General features: G+C 48.2%; 1 protein-coding gene across 1 annotated transcript; it reads left to right on the top strand.

Annotated features, from left to right (window-relative positions):
- Positions 1–3,215: 3,215 nt before the first annotated feature.
- Positions 3,216–18,257, top strand: ALDOB (aldolase, fructose-bisphosphate B). The gene is made up of 9 exons (XM_090038889.1): positions 3,216–3,342; positions 11,795–11,916; positions 12,196–12,407; positions 12,936–12,990; positions 13,766–13,926; positions 14,105–14,188; positions 14,811–14,985; positions 15,413–15,612; positions 17,753–18,257. The coding sequence occupies exons 2-9, from the start codon at positions 11,805–11,807 to the stop codon at positions 17,846–17,848; spliced, it is 1,095 nt and encodes a 364-aa protein (XP_089895015.1). The 5' UTR covers positions 3,216–3,342; positions 11,795–11,804; the 3' UTR covers positions 17,849–18,257.
- The last annotated feature ends 4,060 nt before the right edge of the window (positions 18,258–22,317 follow it).

The raw sequence follows: 22,317 nt of genomic DNA, 5'->3' as shown, positions 1-22,317 counted from the left end.
TTCATCTTCCTGGAAGCACATGATGTAGTCCTCAGATAAAAGACATATCTGATACAATGAATATTATAAGGGAGTTAAGTATATTTTGAATATGCCGACGACACCAAACTTTGGGGCAAAGCATCCACGCCAGAAGATAGGCGGGTGATCCAGGCTGACCTGGACAAGCTCAGCAAATGGGCAGACGAGAACCTCATGGTGTTTAACACCGAAAAATGCACGGTTCTCCACCTGGGGAGGAAAAACCTGCAACATCCTTATAGGCTCGGCTGGGCTACGTTGGATAGCACTACAGAAGAAAGAGACTTGGGGGTCATCATTGACCACAAGATGAACATGAGCCTGCAATGCGATGCTGCGGCTAGTAAAGCGACCAAAACGCTGGCTTGCATCTATAGATGCTTCTCGAGCAAATCCCGGGACATCATTCTCCCCTTGTACTCGGCCTTGGTGAGGCCGCAGCTGGAGTACTGCGTCCAGTTTTGGGCTCCACAATTCAAAAAGGATGTGGAGAAGCTTGAGAGAGTCCAGAGGAGAGCCACGGACATGATCAGAGGTCAGGAAAACAGATCTTACGATGACAGGCTGAGAGCCATGGGACTCTTTAACCTGGAAAAGCGCAGGCTCAGGGGTGATCTGATGGCCACCTATAAGTTTATCAGGGGTGACCACCAGGATCTGGGGGAACGTCTGTTCACCAGAGCGCCCCAAGGGATGACGAGGTCGAACGGTCACAAACTCCTGCAAGACCGTTTCAGGCTGGACGTAAGGAAGAATTTCTTTACTGTCCGAGCCCCCAAGGTCTGGAACAGTCTGCCAGCAGAGGTGGTTCAAGCACCTACACTGAACACCTTCAAGAGTAAACTGGATGCTTATCTTGCTGGGATCCTATGGCCCCAGCTGACTTCCTGCCCTTTGGGCAGGGGGCTGGACTCAATGATCTTCCGAGGTCCCTTCCAGCCCTGATGTCTATGAAATCTATGAAATCTATGAAAACCACAATGCTATTCTGCAAAGAGACTTATCAGAAAATGGATTCTGGAGTATATACAGTGAAATTTGGAAACAGTGGAACAGATGATCCGCCAGGCTGAATCACTGTAACCATAGATATTGATGGAGCAACATTAGCTCGCACCAGCTGAGGGTCTGACTCTAGGTCTAGTACTGCCTGCAATTATAATAGTCCAACTGCCACCCCATATGTGGACTCCACTGTGCAGAATTAGGGTCGGTGGGCTCAGTGGAAAGATGCTGCCTCACTACAGATGTCCTTCTTCAGTGAGATGAGAAACTCCAATCCCAACACCAGTCCCATTTGTAGCAGCTGCTGTTCACCTAAAGGTTAAAGGTCTCCCTACATGTGTTGAAAAGAGTGGAGAAATAACATCAATGGGCTAGCAAACATTGCATCTTTTAGTTAAAAAAGGTCTAATGTCCAAGGCTACTGCATGTGCTATTACTGAGAGCACAATGTCAGCATAATGAGGTCCCTATACTATACATGTCCAACCCCCCAGCTCTTGGACACCTGGCATATGAAGAGCATAAGAGAATGAAACAGGCTCATTTATTTTACTTGGAAAAACTTAAATCATTGCAGTTTATGCCCATGTGCAGTGGAAGCTACTTGTGGAAAAGTCTGGTTTTTATACAAAAATCTTTCCAAGCAAATGTTACATGCCATAAATGTCTTAGTGGAGGATTCAAGTACCATTTAAGTGTTGAATAAATCTTGTGCTGGTCAACCTGAATTGCCCCACATAAGCATTACTTCCTCTTGCACTGCAATGCCTTGAAAGAGCAGTACCGTAGGAACGAATTTGGCGCTCCGGGCAAAGCCCTCAGCAGCAGCCCACCCTCACCCCGTGCACAGATCTGGGTGACACATCCCCACCCCCACTTGCCCAGGAGTGCACACAGCAACAGAAGCCACCCTCCCTCTATACCCGCACTCTCCCAAACAAGTTGCTCACAGCTCTGTCCCACGCCCCACCCTGGCTGGGCAGCGCCTATGCACCCCTTCACTTCGGCACCCAGGACAGTCACCCCACTCACCTGTATCTTGTTACGGCATTGTGAAGGAGTTTGGATTATCTGTTGTAAAGCAGTGGTTCCCAACCTTTTAAACTCAAGGCAACCCTTGTTTGGCTCAAAGCATCCCTCCGAAAATGCCAGCTCTTCCTTGTTTGACTCTAAAAAAAATACTAAATCAATTCTTATGTTACAAAGAACTCACGAAAACCACAAAACATGAGAACTTTTTTACAACCATGAATTTTCTATTTGAAATCTCAGGGTTTATCATTTGGATCATATGGACACATGCAACAATGCTAACAGTCTGTGGCACCCTCTGGTACCCTTGGAGGGATTTCAAGGCACCCCGGGGTACTATGGCACCCTGGTTCAGGCTCACTGTTCTAAAGCACTGTTAGCCATGTTTTGTAACATTAGGATTGTATATAAAGCATATTCACTATGTGTGGCCACGTACAAAATTACAGGAAAACTGGCTCCTGCTCCCTAAGGGACTGAAGATCACAAAATTAGAGCAGCAGTCAATAGGCGTATCTCCATGGAAGGCAGTAGATGTACAGCAATACAAATGATACAAATTTGCTGGGGATGTAGCTCATGGTTTATTCTTTCATTTTGTCTTTTCATTCTCCATGCTTATCTTGCTGTGATCCTTTGACCTTAGCTGACTTCCTGCCCTTAGGGCAGGGGGCTGGACTAGATGATCTCCTGAAGTCCCTTCCAGCCCTAATGTCTATGAAATCTATGAAATTCTCTACATTTCAGATCCTCCTTCTGATCTGCCTGTTGGCAGGTCATGATATTACAATAATAGACACCTGTTGAGGATCCAGCCCTAAATCTCAAGTTTATTTCCATATTCACTTTTAGCAGGTTCTACCATAGGTCTTATAATCATTTGTAATATGTCCTGGAAGGACAAAGAAACATATTGAACTGAGCTGTAAGAAGAACCTTTTGAGATTAGTTTTGTCATTTGGAATTAACATATACATTTGCAATTATCTATCTATCTATCTTTCTATCTATCTATCTATCATTAAAAATATATATTTGCCCATAGAAGGGGTGGGCGGGGGGAAGGGCAGATAAAACTGATTGGCTGGGCAAGTTGCTGTTGACTAGCCAATCACTGGGGCTGAACACTGACACCTCCCCAAGCAGGCTGGAAAGGAGGGAGAGAAATAAGGAGGTAAAACATTGATAAGAACTTTATAAAAAGGTTGGGAGCTGAAAGATTAAACCTCTTTGGCTGCAAGTGCCTCAGGAGTTTGTAGCAAAGAACTACACTGTCTTCAAACAGTGAGTAGCTATAATCCAGTGGCTATAATTCCTGATCTCGGAAGAGTAGAGAGAAGTGTGTGTGTGTGTGCGTGTGCATTTGTGTGCACGCGCCTGGGGTTTTGGAGGGCAAGAGGCATCTTTACAGCATAAAAGCATTGGTTTTGTTGTTTAAGGATCAGTTTTTAAGACTATGTTGTCACCCTCTTAAGCTAGCTATAAGCACTTGCATTTTTTCTGAGCCATTTTTTTTTGAGTGATCTTACTCTTTCATCTGCTTCAGTAAATGCAAACAATCTTCTCTAGGGAAATGCTAACAACACTTAAGTTTCTGGCTCCATTTAGTAACTCAGAGCAGCTGGAGGAAGTGAATGTAAACACACAATCTTCATCCTTAGTTTGTGAGACTGGTTCAATAGTCTGTGGCCACGTTGCTTTCTGCTGTTTTGTTTTTTAGTTAGATCAGCGGTTTTCAAGTGGTGCTCTTTCAGGCTCATGGCACCCCTCATTCAGCTTGAGTCACCCCTTTTTTCACTGAAAGCACCCCTTGGAAAATGCCAGATTTTACCTTTTTCCTTTTTTTCTGATTACAGAAAAATACTAAAACAATTCTTGTCTTGCAGCAAACTCAGAAAGACCACAAGAGGTCAGAATATTTTTAACACTATGAATTTCTATTTGAGGTCCCTGGATTTATCTTGTGAATCACGCTTGCACACCTCACAGTGCTAAGATTGCATGGCACTCTGTGTCACTCTTGGAAGGATCTCAAGACACCTCAGGATGCTGTAGCACCCTGGTTGAGCGTCAGAGGGTGGTTCTACACATCACCGTATGGCAGTGGTGCTACGGTGCCATGTTTTAGTATTTCCTTTCAATGGCACACATGTAGATTTTGCTGCTATATCAATGTAGCAGCGCACTATGCCTCAGGAGTGCGCCGTGATATTGCCATAGGGCAACGTGTAGACGCGCCCAGAACGAGATGTTTCTGGGAACATGGGGCAATGGCAATATTTGGTTCATCCTCCTTTTGTTCCTTGCATGCACAGAATTTCAGCTGACAAAAATACTGAATCTTGCATTTGTTGCTTAATTTTGTCTGAGCTATTATAAAATAGAGCTGGTTTGGCTGGGCTTTGGAAGAAGATAGCCTTGAAAGGAAAAGACTGGAAGAAAAGGAGGTACAAACAGGAGCTGTTAGCAATAATATTCCTTTGTCTGATATTCCTCAGCACCTGCAGATGAGCGTTCTACACCAACCTGGTTCTCAGGTTGGGGGAACAGTTTCCCCACTGGGACCCAGCCCCTTTCCCAATCCCCAGAACACTTTGAAAACTAAGGATGAGAGAACTGTCATCTTTGGGAAATTGCTTAAAGCTACAGAACACAAACTAGGCTCATTGGCAGCCACTGATACCTTTCAGCATGCCCACAGATGCACTCTCAACTGCCAAAGCAAACCCAGAGCATCCCTGTTGTCATCCCAAAGACATGAGCTCTGCAACCAACCTGCCAGAATTCTCCATCCCCTCCAATGAGAAGTGCCAAGGCCCAAGTAGAGTGAAGCTCTTACACTAGCACTGTTCCCACCCACTAGAAAAGGTCATTGTCCCCTCATGCCCCCCACCACCTCCGAGAGACAGGCACCTTCCTCAGCACCTGCATACAACTGTTTTGCACCAACCTGGGCACATCTACATGAGACGCTACATTGCCATAGTGACGAGCTATGGCATACTGTCAGCGGGCACAAATTGTGACGCTGATGCTACTGTGCAGTAGGGTTGTAAATGACTCCTGCTGCCAGGACTGCACAGTGACAGCAGTTGCTGCTCAGTCATTTAGTACTTGCTAAGGGAAGCACTAAATGACTGTGCAGTCAGGGACACGTGTAGGCACACCCCCTGACTCTTAGGGTGGGGGACCAGTTCCCCCACTGTGACCCAGTCCCTTTCCAGTCCCCAGAACAACCCTATTTTCTTGTAGGTAGGAACATTGCTACCACAGCACTGACGAGCATGTTACAGAGGAGGGTGTAGTGTTCATTCCCCTGGCACCTGTAACAGTGCTGCCCAACATAGGACAGCAACGGGGGTCCAGGCCTCACACCCTCTGCCCCACTTTAGAGAGGTTAGCCCAGCTAGACCTGGTTCCAGGTCCTTCGGCAAAGGAGAAAGGAAAAGATCCTTGTTCTCCCTCCCGCACAGGACACACAGGTATTTAGCAGCACATTATGAAAATTTAACCCCAGAAGTTGTCCTTAGAAATGCCATGGTGCACACAGGCTGATGGCGTGCATGTATGTAGGAGACCCGACAATATTTGCCATGTTAATCAAAGGCACCTGCTTCTTTTCCTTAGCCAGCTGCAGTCTGAGCACATAGTCCCTGTCTCCCTTACCCCTGTCCCGTCATGTTTTTCGAACTGGAGGCATTTTGCTAGATACCAGCCCTCACTCCTCAGATATTCCTGAAATGGAAACTTTCCCCCCTCCCTTCCCTACTTGCTGTCAAAAGGGAGCCTAGAGGCATGCAGGGGGAGGAGGGGGGCAGCCACCCACTAATTCAGCTTTGCCAGTTTTGGTCTCATGCATATGAAGCAAAGATGGGTTTACCTTACCCAAGGCTAAAGCCTTGGCCTGCCCGAAAAAGCTGCTTTGCACTACAAAGGCTTTATTATCTCTGGCAGTTATTTTATTTTCACATACATTGAATTTTTACTATATGGACTGTGAACTGTCAAGTTCCCATCTATGTACCAACCTCATTTGAGACGCTAAAATGAACACTCTGGCTTTCTCACCCACAGCACCAGAAAGGTCTGACTGCAGCACAGGTGAAGGAAAAGGGGCCCCATGTAGCTTGAAGCTCAGTACCTCCTCCTATAGCATAGTCATGAATGATGATTTTTTTGCCATGCACACAGACAGTATCTCCTTGTTTCCCCAACAGCTGCCTCTCTGTTCCCCGCCACTCTCCTTGGTGTGTGTGGGAAGCAGGCTGTGAGTTACTTTTTCTCTACCTCAGTCTCTTTTCTTTCACACATTTCCAGTTGTACAGCATTCGGCCTTGTGTTCTACACAAATACTTATCCTATGGGTGTTCTTTACTTCTTTCCTTTGACCCATTTTCCCTTTCTTATTTACCCTGCAGGAAACAGGATGTTCTCCAGTTTTATTTGGAAGTGACACTTTTCCTTAAGTCAAGCGAATAGCATAAAAAGTATTTTTTAGATCAGTTTTCATCTCCCAAGTGCAGGTGACTGATGGGTGTATTTAGTGCAATACAATGTGCATGATTCACTGAGGTTGTATCTAGGTGACAGGACTCCAGGGAGACTCCGACTTTTTAGCTCAGCCTTTAGAGATGCACAAACAGACCCCATTCCACCTACTAGACATAAGAGACTTAGGTGCCTACACGTAATCCTATTCCACCCTGTAAGAGTCACTGAAGGACTGTTCATCAAAAGATGGCCGAGTCCTCTTCCTCACAGCTTTGTTGTGACTTAAACATAAGACTAAGATAACAGCATTTTACTAAATTCAGGGACTCAAGCCTGGTGGAATAGGATTACACTTAGGCACCTAACAAGTGGAATAGGATCTAGCCCACTGCCTTTTAGCTGGCAGGGAGGTGGGGAATCTCTGGCGCTGGCCAAAATGGTGGATAGGATTCACATACTACACACAAAAGGTGGACTTCTTTTATTCTTTTTAGTTTATAAAATACTAAATTGATTTATCCCAGTGCCCCCAGTAGAAAGGAGGCTTTTTTTTACTCCTATTTGTATGGATTATTTTAGCATTGCAATAAGGAAACCAGCTAAAGTGTGTTTTTTAATGGAGCCCAATGATTAAATGAGGCCTGTATATAAAAATGGTATGTGTACTCTGTGGTATGTAAACAGAATATGTCACAAAATTACTTAAGTACTTTATGGGTTTGAGCCTGATCACATACAAGTGTAAATTAGGGGTAAAGGTAGTCAAGTTACTAGAGTTACTCCAGTGCTCTGAGATCAGAAACAGGCCCTCTTGATCAGTTTGTTCCAATCTATATTTTAAAAGGGACTTAAACCCCAAATCTAGTTCTACAATGTGACTTTGGCTTATTCATGTCACCCGCCTCCAGTTTTAAGCACTATTTTGTGTATGCACAACAGAAAAACATATGCATACAAACCCTACAGTCTGGAGACCAACTGGCTAAGCAGCAGCTCTGCAGAAAAGGACCTGGGAGTTACAGTGGACAATAAGCTGAATATAAGTCAGCAGTGTGCCCTTGTTGCCAAGAAGGCTAACAAGATACTTGGTTGTATTAGTAGGATTTGCCAACAGATCGAAGGAAGTAATTATTCCCTTCTATTCTGCACTGGTGAGGCCACATCTGGAGTACTGTGTCCAGTTTTGGGCCCCTCACTACAGAAAGGATGTGGACAACTTGGAGAGAGTTCAGCAGAGGGCAACAAAAATGGTTAGGGGGGCTGGGACACATGGCTTCTAAGGAACTGGGGTTATTTAGTCTGCAGAAAAGAAGACTGGGGGAGGATTTGATACCAGCCTTTTAACTCCCTGGGGGGGGGGGTTCCAAAGAGGATGGAGCTAGACTGCTCTCAGTGGTGGCAGATGACAGAACAAGGAGCGACGATCTCAAGTTGCAGCAAGGGAAGTTTAGGTTAGATATTAGGAAAAACTCTCACTGGGAGGGTGGTGAAGCACTGGAACAGGTTACCTAGAGAGATGATGAAATCTCCATCGTTGGAAGTTTTTAAGGCCCAGCTCAACAAGGCTTTGTCTGGGGATGGTCCTGCTTTGAGCAGGGGGTTGAATTAGAAGACCTGCTGGGGTCCCTTCCAACCTTCATTTTCTATGAAAACCTGTGCCTGTGAATGGTGACTTGCATAAATATTTATGCAGGAGCCAGTGCTGAAGAACCACACTCCCAAGGAAAGGAGCAGATAAAGCTGCGTGTCCTTGGCAAGGGACCAATTTTTGAACACTGAATCCTACTTTTTGATATAAAAATAGCAAGGGAAAACTCTTACTCTTTTGGGATTCCTTCCCTTCTGCTGTCTAGAACCCAGATGTTTGAGTGCGACTAGCTGTTTTAGTTTACCTGGGAGATAAAATAATATCTGAAGCCTGATACAGACTGCTTCGAAGGTTAGAAGTAGTCAAGCGCTTTAGGTACTTGGCAAGGGGAAGAAGCAAAGAGAAGAAGACTGTCTGAAATGCAGTCTGACAGCAATGTTGAAATCTTTCCCCCTGTGCCTTCTCCTATTCCCCATGCTTTTGCACTTTGGTCCACACACTGTTGAAATATTAACAGAATGTGATGTTTGTACTGACGTCTGTGAAAATATTTCCCTGTCATGCTCCACTGTGCTCACCAGAGAAAAGCTGAAATTGCAGCACTGCAATATTGACTTTTTGTATCCATGTTTCTCTGGGTCCCACTGCTTGTCTGCCAATGCCTCGGCTATACAAACAACCAGTTTGCTTAAAGTAGAGCCTGAAAACCATTGTGTTCATCCACAGCTCTGCTATTAATATTGGGGTATTGCTTTGTATTTTTCCTTCCCTTGTGTTCCCAACATTTGAAGTTTAATTACACTTTGTGAACAATTATGACAAACAAAAACAATGACCATGAGCCAAGTTGTCAGCCAGTGCAAATCAGCATCACTCCACTGAAGTCACTTGAACTAGGACAGTTTCTACCAGTTGAGGATTTGCTGCCTTGCTTGAAACCATTGGCCCTTTCACTGCTTACCTGAGTAGAGATAACATGAAAATTATTAACATAGCTTCTTGCAATAGTTTTATACTTATTATTTGCATTAGCATAGCATGCAGAGACCCCAGCTGAGATCATAGCCCTTTCTGCTCCATACTGCACAAGTGCCTAGTGGAAGACATTTCTTGCTCTGAAGAGGGCATAGTTTAAACAAACAATAGAGACAAATGGTGTGATGGGAAGAAGAGGCCCAGCAAATGAAGTGACTGACCTAAGATCAGGGCCATAACTCAGGCCTCCAAAGTCCTAGTCAGTGGCCTAACTGGCGCCACTTCAACAGGTCTCTAACATTTCTGTTAATAAACTGATTGAAGACTATTCTTCATGAGACAATCACAGCCAAGCAGCAGTGTAACTAAAGCAGAATGAGCAGGGCAGCCGTCCCTGGTGCCAGTTTACGGGGTGGAGGGGGAAAAAGCAACTGTCATTGCACAATTGTGCCAATGGCATGGGGGAGCCAGAAGTCACTGCTACCTCCATGCATTACAACTGCTCTGGGCACTTAGCTGATTTGGTATGCCCTGTTAGCTGAGTGACTGCCACTTAGGGGCCAGGTCTGCCACCCGTACTCTGTGCAGGCGATGATGATCTGCCAATGCAGCAATTAAAAGATTGACATGCAAATAGTCTAAGTGATAAGAAGATTCCTGTCATGGAGCCTGGGCTGTTTCTTTCTTCACCTCAACTCACACTATGCTCCTGCTGTGTGGGGGTGTTAGCTCATGCTGGCCACTGTGTGGTGAAGTGGGGGGGGGAGTTGGAGTAGGCTGATCATGGCCCCCCCTAACCCCACTTCGGGGGAAGCTATCCTGGGCACAGGGATCCCTGGTAGCCAAGGAATCGTAATCAACCTCGATAACAACCCCAGGCCACCCCCATGCTGATTCTCAGCTTTGGAAAAAATCCTGCTTTTTGAAGTGAGGATACAAACAACAGACAAGATTATTTCTATTTTACATAAAAATTCCTGTAGTAATGTTTCCATTCAGGCTTTAGCTTGGGTAGCCTGGGTACACGATATCCAGATGCCAATACACAGGGAGGCAGCGGGGAGAGTCAGCCAGACCCTTTGTGTACCCTTGTGTAGTCCTAAGTGTACCTCACACGCAGCGCCCAGTGCAACAAGTGTGCAGAAAAAGCGGGGGGCAAAACTGCTTTGGGACTAGGCTTGGGTAGGGGGGTAGCCCCTTCAAGAGGCCTGCGATACAGCCCTGGATGCCAATCTAGACTTGTGAGGCGGGGAGGCAGGCAGGCTCACTCTTGCAGACCTTTACATGAAAAGATTTCCTTCCTCAACCAGCAACACCCCATGCAACTAGCACCCAGAAAAAAGCCAGAGGCTTTGCAGGGGAGGCAGGCAGCACTGTCTATTGAACTCAAAACCCTCCCAAAAATGCATGTCTCTCAAGGAAAACCACCAACAATCCTCCCCCCAGAAAGCAACCTGGCACGACCCAGGAAAATAAACCAACCAAAATATCAAATCTTGTCCTAAAACGCCACCCAGCAGTAAAGTAGTACTGAAAGGGCAGGAGGGTAAAATTGTTCTGACATGCCCCCTAGCACATTTTACTAGTTATAGCATAATAAGCCATTGTGTGGTAAATCACATCCACATTGCTTATTTAGCCTTCTTAAACTAAGAAAGAAAAATTAAACCAGAAACATTTTTAGTGACTAACCGAGGACATGTACAAGGGCCCTAGGAGACAAGTCAGATCTCTTAAGGTGGTTGTTTGACATTGGTGCATCTCAGTCACAGCCCAGTAAGAGAGGAGTGGATTATGATCCATGTTTGTGATCCAAGATCATATTCAGGGTAGGCACTATGATCATGTCAGTAGAAGGATAGAGATTTTGTTGCATGGAAGATCAGCATTTTGTTTTTTAGGAGCAAAATATCAAATCTGTTTTACAAAGCACTCGGCTGAATCTGCAATTACTACGCTTGTTACTTTGCCCCAAATTTTAATGCCATATCTGACTCCCTCTGGGCTCTGAGCTTGATTAGATATAGAAACATGCCCACCTAAGGTTCTGTCCCCATGGGGACTCAAAAACAGCATGTCACGTATGTTGCTTCTGCAGCCCACACTGGTGTTACCAAAGAAACAAAGCACAAAGAACTTGAGCTGGATTCCTGGACGGTGTTGGAATGGATGGGCTGTGTGGGCCCTGAGGAGAAACAGACCCTGAACAAGAATCACAGGTCCATGTGGAGTGGATTTTGGACAGCAACCCTTGGGGCAGGAGAGTCTAAATTACCCACTAGAATGGATTCTAGTTCTAAGAACTGAGAGGAGGGAAGATGCAATGGCCCGTGTTTTGGTCTGGGACCTGAGAGCAAGGGGTTCAGTTCCCAGTGTTAGCACAGATATGCAACATGAGCTTGGGCGAGTCATTTAATCGCTTGGTGTCTGACTTCCTCGTCAAGTAAATGGGATCACAGCAATTCAGTAAATAAATACATTATAAATTGCATTTCAAACTGTGAGGTATTAGGTACTATGGTGATGGGCACCAGGAAAGCACTGGGATAGAAAGAATTTCAGTAGGAACAGAGTGATCCTTATCCACAAGCAGTGGTGATACCTCCGAGTCTGCATCCCACCAATGTAACTTTACCAACACAATCATTCAGCTTGGAATTCCCTTTCTATGTGCCCTGCCAGATCAGCCATCATGACTCACCAGTTTCCAGCACTGTCTCCAGAGCAGAAGAAGGCCCTTTTCGAAACTGCTCATAAGATTGTGGCTTCAGGGAAGGGGATCCTTGCAGCAGATGAGTCTGTGGGTGAGTTGACCAGCTCCTGACACTTTTTAGCACCTTTTAAATTCATATTTCTCTTTTAAATCATATTAGGAAACAGGCAAAAGTAAATCAAACTCTAAATTATGTAATCCCTGTGTCTCTTTGGAAAAGTGGTTCATCAGGGATATGCTTATGGTGGGCAGACAGCGTGGATATTTGGACTGAAGGCCTAGTCCACTTTAACTGTTCCATCCTTGTGCATAACTGAAAGGACTGTCAGACTTAATATCTTGCACTCTGACCTGTGGTTGCTTTTGCCAGGTACAATGGGTAACCGGCTGCAGAGGATCAATGTGGAGAACACTGAGGAAAATCGCCGTGCCTTCCGAGAAATCCTCTTCTCTTCAGACGCCTCCATCAACCAAAGTATTGGCGGAGTGATCTTCTTCCATGAGACCCTCTATCAGAAGGACAGCAGTGGAAAGCTATTTCCAGCTGTCATCAAGGACAAGGGCATTGTGGTTGGAATAAAAGTGCGTATCACCAAAGCACCTGGTGGCATGATACACCAGTCCCGCAGCTCTGAATGCGAACTATATGCTGAGGCTGGGATCACTGATAACCACTGGTCTTGTACAGTCATTGCTGTTCCCATTCTGTACATTGCCAAAGCAAACTTATAACCATCGTATTTATCCTGGAAACCCTCCAGCTTCAGCAAAGCTCTTGCTGCATCCCCTCCCGCAACAACTTTTATCCTCTCTTTTGACTCCACACCAACTCCTAGAACTCCTGAGCTGTCCCCCGCAGCAACTCCACCCCTGCTCCCTCCTGCTCTTACAGTCACCATTCCCCTTCCACTTCCCTCCCATTACAGTTGCTTTCACCCGTGATTTCCCAGTCCCCCAACATTTCCCCCCCACCCCACCAACCCTCATCTCATGACTCTGGCCACATCAACAGATTCCTGCAGACAGGGCTTGAAGAGTCTGTACTAATTCAAGATTCACCTTGACTTGTTCACAATTGATCTTTCTTATTTTCATTGTGTGTCTCCACAGCTGGATAAAGGCACGGCCCCTCTGGCAGGAACCAATGGAGAAACCAGCATTCAAGGTGAGACCTCTTCTCTGAGTGACTGAAGTATTTGATGCTCGGTTGCGGGTCTTAAAATTCAAAGCTGCTTGGGGCAGGAGGAATGCAGCATTGTGGTTATTACAGGGCAGGAATTGAGGTTAGTTCAAAGGTTCTGGTGGGATTGTGCTCAGTGGCGGCCTTTAATGCACTTCTGCTCCACCACTGCTCTCCTATCCCAAGTGACATTCAGAGAGCAGCTCCTACCCTGCTCAGACACACCCCTCCCAGCTTGCTGCACGCTGCCAGCAGCACCAGCAACTCCTCTTGAATTCAGACTATGCAGGCAGCAGGGGATTAAGCTACAAGAGCTGTTTGGGCGGGGGAGTCGGGGTGGAGTGGGGTACAAAGAAAAAGAGAAGAAATGATCTCCAGCTGGAGTCAAAAAGAAATTCTTCCTCTTCCCCTCCCCACTTTCCATCCAGAGAGGTTTATCAACTAAGCAAACTTAAGTCCCTGGCTACTGAAGGACACTGCATTGGACATAACCACTGACAAGGATATAGAAAAGGAAGGGTTGTTTTTCAAAAAACAAGATTCCCCCGTTCCTCCTTCCACACTTTCCACAGTCTGTGCCAGGCTCACATTAGCCATTGCTCTGAGAAGAAGTCACTCACTTTCTTCTCCCTTGAGTTAAAGGGCTCCCCAAAAACACTTAAAAGGAGGCATTCAGGGAAGACAGCCATAGGCAGAAGGCTGTGTTCATTGTGTAGTGCTCAGCCCTCCCTGACAGGTCCTTTGCCTTCCCTACTCACAGGGCTGGACGGGCTTGCTGAGCGCTGTGCCCAGTACAAGAAGGATGGGGCTGACTTTGGGAAGTGGCGTGCAGTGCTGAAGATCACTGACACCACCCCCTCCCAACTCGCCATCCAGGAAAATGCCAATACACTGGCACGCTATGCCAGCATCTGCCAACAGGTACAAATTCTCAGAGCATGTGTGAAATAGCTCCCTTCCATGCTTGCAATGCAAGAATGAATAGTGCATTGCCTACCCTTTCTTTTGAGACAGTTCCCCTAGGTGTTGGAGGGATTTCCCTTCAGATAGGGAGAGTCTTTCAGTATCTCCACAGACTTCTCTGTTTTCCTATTTTTAGCATGGCCTCGTGCCCATTGTGGAACCAGAGATCCTGCCTGATGGAGACCATGACCTCCAGCGCTGTCAGTACGTCACTGAGAAGGTAAGGATTTCATCTGCCACATAGATCCTGTTCTCATGAATCAGCCTAAACAATGCTTAGCTCTCCAGTACCATTTTACATTCCTTCATCTGAAAGTATTTTGCAAAGACCATATTCTTCCATGTTACAGCTGAAGAGAATGAGACACAGATATGTTAAGTGAAAGGCTCAAGATCCTAGTAAATTCATGGCAAAAGTGAGAATAGACTCAATGCCTCCAGGCTCTCAGACAAGTCCCCTTGCCATTAGGTTACATTGTTTCCTTCACAAAAGACTTGTTAAAGAGTGGAAGGCATTATCCAGGACTCTACTGCCATTTCATAATTACTTAATCATCTAGGAGGAAGGCAAACTTGAAAGGGTAAAGCCAGGAATCTGATAATGAAGTCTGAAGTCCCAGTCCTCTGAGGAGATGGAGGGTTCTTCATGGCAGGTTTACTACTAAAGTGAGTAAAAGGAGAAGCTCAGAGTTGATTAAACTTGAAGAGCGAATTTCCTTCTAACCCCAGGAACCAGCTGTCTCTCTCCTGCAGGTATAGGATGGGAATGACTGTCTGAGATAAAATCTGGCTTTACACAAATATGGGTCTGGTTTAATCCTCCTGTTTTCATTGCTCCCCAGGTCCTGGCTGCTGTGTACAAGGCCTTGAATGACCATCATGTCTATTTGGAGGGGACACTTTTGAAACCCAATATGGTGACTGCTGGGCATTCCTGCTCCAAGAAGTACACCCCTCAGGAGGTAGCCATGGCTACAGTCACTGCCCTCCTCCGCACTGTTCCTGCTGCTGTTCCTGGTAACTCATCATTCATCCTTACCACCCCCCTCCCCACACACACAACTTTTCTTTTCAGACAGTTTGCCTCATGGTTCCTATTGGGGTTGCTTGGAGCACATCTCACCATAGGCACTGTTACTTCTCATATACTGCTATGCAGACAAGACCCTGGTCGTCACACCATCTCCCCTGTTTGGTCATGGACACCTGTTTTGCTCCTGGGGACATGCAGTGGGGAGGTGGTTTGCGTGCTTGTTGGGTTGGTGCAATGTCAAGAGGACAGTCTGTCTCTCTGTGACTGTAAATACAGTATCAGTGGTAGCTGTGAATAGGTATGTACAGGATTTTTTGCTTTGTTCCCTCTATCTCCACTACAAGAATCTGCTGCATCATCAGAGAGCAGAGTGAAGCCTGGTTAAACTTTGTTTTCCCTTTCTTCCTGCAGGAATCTGCTTCTTGTCTGGAGGCCAAAGTGAAGAGGAAGCATCTATCAACCTCAATGCCATCAACCTCTGCCCCCTGCCCAAACCCTGGAAGCTGACCTTCTCCTATGGACGGGCTCTGCAGGCATCTGCACTGGCTGCATGGTCTGGGAAGTCTGCAAACAAGAAGGCTGCACAAGAGGCATTCTGCAAGCGAGCTCAGGTATGGGCCTTTACTTCTTCATTTCACCTCTACTTCTTCTGCACTATGTCCAAGGGTTCCACTCCCTCAGTCCTGAGACCTATTTGTCCTGTCGAAGGCATGAACCAAGCCCAGCACACACCATAGTAGCCCCTACTAATTGTGTGGTCAGTGAGGACAAGGACAACTAAATATGGGAGACAAAAAATGACAAAAGCACATGCAGGTGGGTCAAAGGTTAAAAAAAAGTGTACCCTTGGGGGACACCAAGCAGAACACCCCAGACAGCATCCACTGACTCTCAGAGGTGGCCAGGAAGCTGGCCCCTCAGTTATAGGTTCATAGTTTCATAGTTAGTAGGGTCAGAAGGGACCTGAGCAAGGGACCTTTCCATGGCAGGAAAGAGTACTGGGGTCAAATGACCCCAGCAAGGTGTACCTCTAAGCTCCTCTTAAAGACCCCCAGGGTAGGAGCCTGCACCACTTCTCTTGGAAGTTGGTTCCAGATCCTAGCCGCCCTGACCATGAAGTAGCGCTTCCTGATATCTAGCCTAAATCTACCCTCTGCCAGCTTGTGACCATTATTCCTGGTTACTCCTGGCAGTGCTCGGGGGAACAGGGACTCCCCCAATGCCTGCTGGTCCCCTCTGACTAGTTTGTAACAGGCCACTAGATCCCCCCTGAGCCTTCTCTTGTGGAGGCTGAACAGGTTCAGGTCCTGTAGCCTCTCCTTGTAGGGCCTGCCCTGCTGTCCCCTGATCATGCGAGTGGCCCTCCTCTGGACCCTCTCCATGTGTCCACATCCCTCTTGAAATGCGGCGCCCAGAACTGGACGCAGTACTCCAGCTGCAGCCTGACCAGTGGGGGGAGTATCACCTACTTGGACCTGCTCGAGATGCATCTGTGGATGCATGACAAGGTGCGGTTGGCCTTCCTGACTGCCTTCTCACACTGCCGGCCCATGTTCATCTTGGCATCAATGATGACTCCAAGATCCTTTTCTGCCTCTGCACTGACGAGAAGGGAGTTCCCCAGCCTGTAGGTATGGTGCTGGTTCTTCCTCCCCAGGTGCAGCACAAAGTGACTGTCCTGAGGACACCAGTTGCTTTAATCCTTTCTCATGGTTCATGTTTATTGAAGGACATTCATTGTTTATGAACTTAGTCCTTGGCTAAACACCCTGCCCTCAAACCTATGCAGGAGACATCTGGAGGCATGAGAAGTGTTTTCATCTCCTTGCCCTTGGGCTGAGATTACCAACAAGGGTGCTAATTAGAGACAATTGGAGATGCCTGTAACATGGGCTAAACTTCACTGGGACCCTGTCTGGAACACTGTCCCATTTCATATGCAAGCACAGATAACAGAAAGCCAAAATGTTAGGTTGTAACCACTTGCCTTAGAAGAGGGATGGGTAAAATATGGCCCACGTATCTAATTTGGCCCTCCAGGCAATTTCATCCAGCCTGCTAGTGTCACCAATTAATTGTACCCTTCCTATCCCACATGCTCCTCTCCCACCCTCAGGCATGGGAGGGCCCCGGCCCTGGCCAGCATGCATAGGTTCTGGGCAGGGCCACTGCTGCAGCTGCCGGGGGACCTGGTCAACCTGGCTTTGCTCCTTGCTGCCATGTGCAGCTCCTGGAACTGGTTGGAGCCATATGCCACCAGGCACTTGTGCCTGCATGGGTCATGAGCACCCTGAGAGTTTGCCACTTGCTGCTGCTGCCACTGACGGCAGAGCCTGTGATCCATGAGGGGGCATGTGGGGGGGTGTCCCCTTCCTAAAAGGAATACTTCTTGGGGAAAGGGCAGGGACATCTGGTTGCAAAGGTCAGGGGTTAGGTGGTGGGACTTCCAGTCCCAAGATGGTGACCAGGGGGCAGGGTACCTGTCAAGGGATGAGGCTACCATTGCAGCCCTCGACAGCTCACCAAAACTCATTAAGCTGCCCTCTAGCTGAAAAAATTGCCTATCCCTGCCTTAGAAGCACAGCAGTCCTTAGTCTATGACCCAGTTCTTAAGTTCTCCAATCCCAACCCTGTACAATGTCATCAGGAAATTCGCCTAAGTGCTTTCTATTTGCCCATGTTCTTTACCTCTTCCCCAATTTCCTTCTTACTCTCTTTCACAAATGTTCCCTCCTCTTCCTGATCTTTCAGATTAATGGTTTAGCTTCCAAAGGACAATATGTCACCTCTGGGAAGAGTGACATGGCTGCCATGAAGTCACTCTTTACTGCCAGCTACACCTACTAGAGTGCAGGACTGCACAGGCACCCGATCCTTCCTTGAGAAAAAATGTTCCAGGCCTCTCAAAGAAAATAGGCTCATCTGATCCATACATTCCAGAGAAGTAGGACCAGTCCTGGGGACTTCAGCCACTACTGACATAGATTAATCAATCAAAGTACACACTCCCCCTTTCCAAAGGGGCGGCTTTTTAATTTGCTCCCAATTAAACCTGTCTCCTTAATTGCCTATCAGTTAAGGAGACAGACAAGAGTTTCTAATTCATACTATCAACTTTCTTTACTCCCTTACAAAAAACTACAGGCCCCTTCCAAAATCAGACAAGACAGATGGAAACAGTGCATGGGGGTCCTGTATTATACAATCTGTTGTTTTCAAGCCATGAGCTGTGAATAAAGTATCTGCAACCAGGTAACTGTGTGTGAAGTGCTTCCTGTCTGTATCTCACACGCACACCCATATCCAAATGCTTTCCCTTGCTCTCAATGGCTTGCTGTGTAGATGCACAAGTGATCCACACAAGAATAAAAGCCTAGATCAAATCAGAAAAGAGGAAACCCTGAAATATTAAGTGGTGTTAGGAACATTGGAGGCTTTGATCCTGCAAGCTGAGTTCGGTGGCTGTGCCAGCAGACTCAAGGATCAGGTTAAAGCAGTAGTTCTCAGCCTTTTTAGACTTGTGACAGCCCTCAGAAAATACCAGCTTAGTTTTACCTCCATTTTTGACTATGGAAAAATACCAGAGCCGTTCTTCTGTTGTACAGAGCCCAGAACGCCCAAAACAGGGCAGCATGTTTCTACCACTGTGGATTCCTGTTGGAAATCTCTGGGTTTACCCTGTGAACATTTGCACACCTGATAATGACACCACTGCCTGGTGCCTGACGACATCCTCAAAATAAACTTTAGGCTCCCTAGAGGGCCACAACATCCAGGTTGAGAATCACTGGCTCTTTGCCCCATGGACTACAGGGAAGGGTGACCACCTTTTCAAAATGGGAAGGCAGGACACATGTCCACCACCTTCACTCCTCCACCCCCCTCAGTGGCACAGCCAGAGCACAGCTGAGTGGAGCCCATGGGAGGTGAGGGCAGATGCAGGCTGCCTGCTGTGGGCTTGGGTCTCCTCGCCCTGCTGCCCTCCCCACAGAGCAGTGTCGCTTGCACTTTAATGCTCATCCAGTCCAGATTGAGTTGAACAGGACAAAGCATCATGTCCTCCAGCTCAGGTCAGTGTCTAGGGGAGGGAGCTCCTGTCCATAGGTGTCTTCCTCACCCCTCTGGTGCAGAAGGATTTTGTAGAGTTTGTGGATGCCATCCTTTGCCTGCCCACAGATGTCCTTGGCTGGGTCATTCACAAGTAGCCCTACTTGGCCCACAACATCACCCAGCTGGGACACATCTGAGAAGTACCTTGTGGAAGAAGAGAAGGGAGTACATTCACATCTAATACGTTCAGTCCCAGGCTGCTCTGTCCTGGCACTGGCATCCCCGTGGGAAGGTCTGGGGCAGAGAAGCAAAAGCCAGAGCACTAAATCCCTCAGCCCACATAGGAGGTGGGAGCCAGAGTCTAGGGCAAGGCCTGTTACAAGCACTCACTGCACCTGCTGCACCAAGATGAGCAGAAGCACCACTAGGGCCAAATTTGAAATAGCCTTGAGTTGTGTACAGAGCACAGGCCCCGAAACCCCTGGGGGTCCAGTCAGCCAGAACCAGAGGGATTTGTTTGTAGCTCTGCCCCCAAAGTGCACCTCTGTACTTCCCTGAGCTCCTGTATTTGCAGACCTCACAAGCTATCCAAGTCAGCTCTGCCTCTTCCTGCGGTCAGGAGCCTGAGGGTCTTGGGCCACCTATCTAAAATGGTGGGAAGAGCTGGCAAGTGCAGCAGAGAAGGGTGGTGCTGCTTCTCATGACCCTGGCTCTCTCCATGGGGTTGCTTGACTCAAACCAAGTCTTAAACTGCTGTGGGAGGCAAAGGACACAGTCACTGGGCACCTGCCTCCGCTCTTCCACTGAGGCTTGTCCTCGTCCCCTCCCCAAAACTGAGACTTCATGCTCAGACTGGAATTTCTGCCTCACTGGTCACAGTGAGTCAAGAGTGGTGGCAACCTGGCCTTGCCTGGGGACTGGGGGCATATTTTGCCCCAGGCCTGGGCTCATCCCCTCCCAAGGCCAGAGTCATGAACAGAATCTGGAAGGCAACAGACCCCTGCCCCTTCCCAGCCCTGAAGGGCAGGATGAGGTGGACAGTTCTCAGTCCTGAGGCCAGACTCTCAGGAAACAGTTTTGACAAGGGAGAAGAGCTGATCCCTCTTCCCAGAGGACTGTCTTCTGCATACCACAGGTGCTTAAGGCTGTTTCTCTTCTGAATCCAGCCTCTCCATATAGTGTGCTAACCTCTAACAGGTACTGGAGCCTCTCTAAGCTGAAGAGAGACTCCAGCAGGCACCTCAGAGGGGGAGGAGGTGTATTGTGGCTGCTCTTCCCGAAAGGGGAGAGAAGGCAGGGTCAGTGTCAAGGTAAGTGGGGCTACACCTGCCACAGGGTGGCTGGAAGGTGCTCTGGGGAGCCCTGGTGAGATCCCAGGCACACTTCCTGGCCTCTCACATTCACATTTCTCAGCAGACATTCTCCCAGTCTCAGCAACGGCTGACAGCTGGCTCTTCAAGCCAAGTGCTTTGGCACAGGACCTGGTTCACAGCAGAACGTGGAAGAGCCAAGCTGTGGTAGGTAGAGTCCAGACACAAAAGCATGGGAGGAAGGGGGAGAATACCCTGCACTCTTATTTGCCCTGGTCTGCATCCCACCTCCAGAGCCAGGGCAGAGCCACGATCTGCAGCCTGCATGCTCTGGGCAGGGGCGCACAAGCAAAGGATCGCAGCTCTGCCCCAGCTTCTTGCAGTGGTGACAGCCTGGTCTGGACCCGGGTCAGAGCTGTGATCCCTTGCTTGTGCACCCCTGCCTGGAGTGTGCAGGCTGCAGATCGTGGCTCTGCCCTGGCTCTGGAGCAGGCTGCCCCCATCACAAGATCCCAGCAGCTCCAGAGCAGCCCCAGCCCTGCTCTGCTGTGCGCGCTACCAGCATCTCTAAGACTGTAGCAACCCCAACCTGAGCTTTCCTGCTCAGGTGTGGCTGGGGTCTCCATGGAGACTGGCTTAAGCCATGAGGGCAGGGGCTGCTGGGAAATGGAGTCTGGCTGCTGGCCAGTTGGGCCATTTTGCCCACCCCTGCTCCAGTGGATCCTAATGCCCATCTGGAAGGTGATCTGGAGGGCAGTTTGAAGGAGAAAACTCCAGCCCAGGTTTCATCCTGAGACTTCTACCTTCCTCTTGTGGCTCAGAGGGAGATCTCAAAGTAGGACAGCTTTACCCAGCTGTCCCGGGACGCACTGTAAGAATGAATACTCACTGGCAGCTTGGAATGCAGCACACGAGGGGCAGAAGGCAGAGCCTGTGCAGCTCATCAGCCGCCTGTTTATTCAACTGTGGCTGGCTGGTGATGTCAGCGACAAACACTGGCCGGCAAAGATAAAAGATGGCGCATGCTGCGGAGCCGGTGGGGACTCAGGGGACAGAACTGTGTACAAAACCCACAGCAGAGGTGATCCAGTCCACGGGACCAGGGGAACAGGAACAGCTGGGACAAAGGCAAGGAGGAAGAGAAGGATCATCTTGATGCCACCGCAGACGGAATGACACAGGGACGCCAGGAACACCTCTTAAAGACAGCAGTGGAACATCCTGGGAGGACGGAGCAAACAGCATGTGGGATTGTGGGAACGGGGGGGACACTGGAAGAAGTCCGCCCCGGGAGAGGACTACACGGGAACCCTGGAAGGGTCGCTGGTGGGGCGAGCATTGCTGCTGGACCTGGAGGTGCCTTGGAGTAGGCAGGGAACCTGACTGCCTAAGGGGATAAGGCAGGCAGTGTCCCCTTTGAGACCCAGGAAGGTAGAAGTGTAGTTAAAGGGGCAGGGAGCCCAGTTTTGTGTTGGAGCATTTTCTTTCTTTCTTCTTTGATTTGTTCCCCCCCAAGCTCCAGGGGAATCTGAAGGAAGTGGGCCCGTGTGTGAAATAAATAGTGCCGGAGACCTGGGGTGGACCAGTCTTAAGGGGGGGTCCCAGGAGTAAGACTTCGACCATTCGGACACCGCTCCACAGGAGGCATGAGGCCAGGGTGTAGGGGTGGCGGAGCCCCGTGAGTAGCCGCCGGGAGGAACCACAGGTCTATGAGCACGCCCAAGGAACGGCCCCTGACACTGAAGTCCAACGAGTCATGGCAGGCAAGCATGGGGTCAAAGACTCGGGTGAAAGACACCAGCTCAGGCGGAGGCATGAGCCCATGAGGTGTGTAACATCAATTACCCAAGCAAGAGCGTCATGAGAGCGACTGGTCGAGACCCAGCGGTTACACCGGCCTATTCCAAAAAGGATCAGCTGGAACCAAAAGAAACCCATACACACAAAATGGGCAAG

Source organism: Crocodylus siamensis, chromosome 3 (assembly GCF_052110815.1).
Source record: "Crocodylus siamensis isolate JL-2025a chromosome 3, ASM5211081v1, whole genome shotgun sequence".
Classification (NCBI taxonomy): Eukaryota; Metazoa; Chordata; order Crocodylia; family Crocodylidae; genus Crocodylus; species Crocodylus siamensis.
This window is presented reverse-complemented; position numbering and strand designations above follow the sequence as displayed.

Coding starts and splice junctions, on each gene's coding strand:
- ALDOB (XM_090038889.1), top strand. CDS start 11,805: ATGACTCACCAGTTTCCAGCACTGTCTCCAGAGCAGAAGAAGGCCCTT. Junction 12,991..13,765: donor TGGAGAAACCAGCATTCAAG/GTGAGACCTCTT, acceptor CCCTACTCACAG/GGCTGGACGGGCTTGCTGAG. Junction 13,927..14,104: donor ATGCCAGCATCTGCCAACAG/GTACAAATTCTC, acceptor TCCTATTTTTAG/CATGGCCTCGTGCCCATTGT.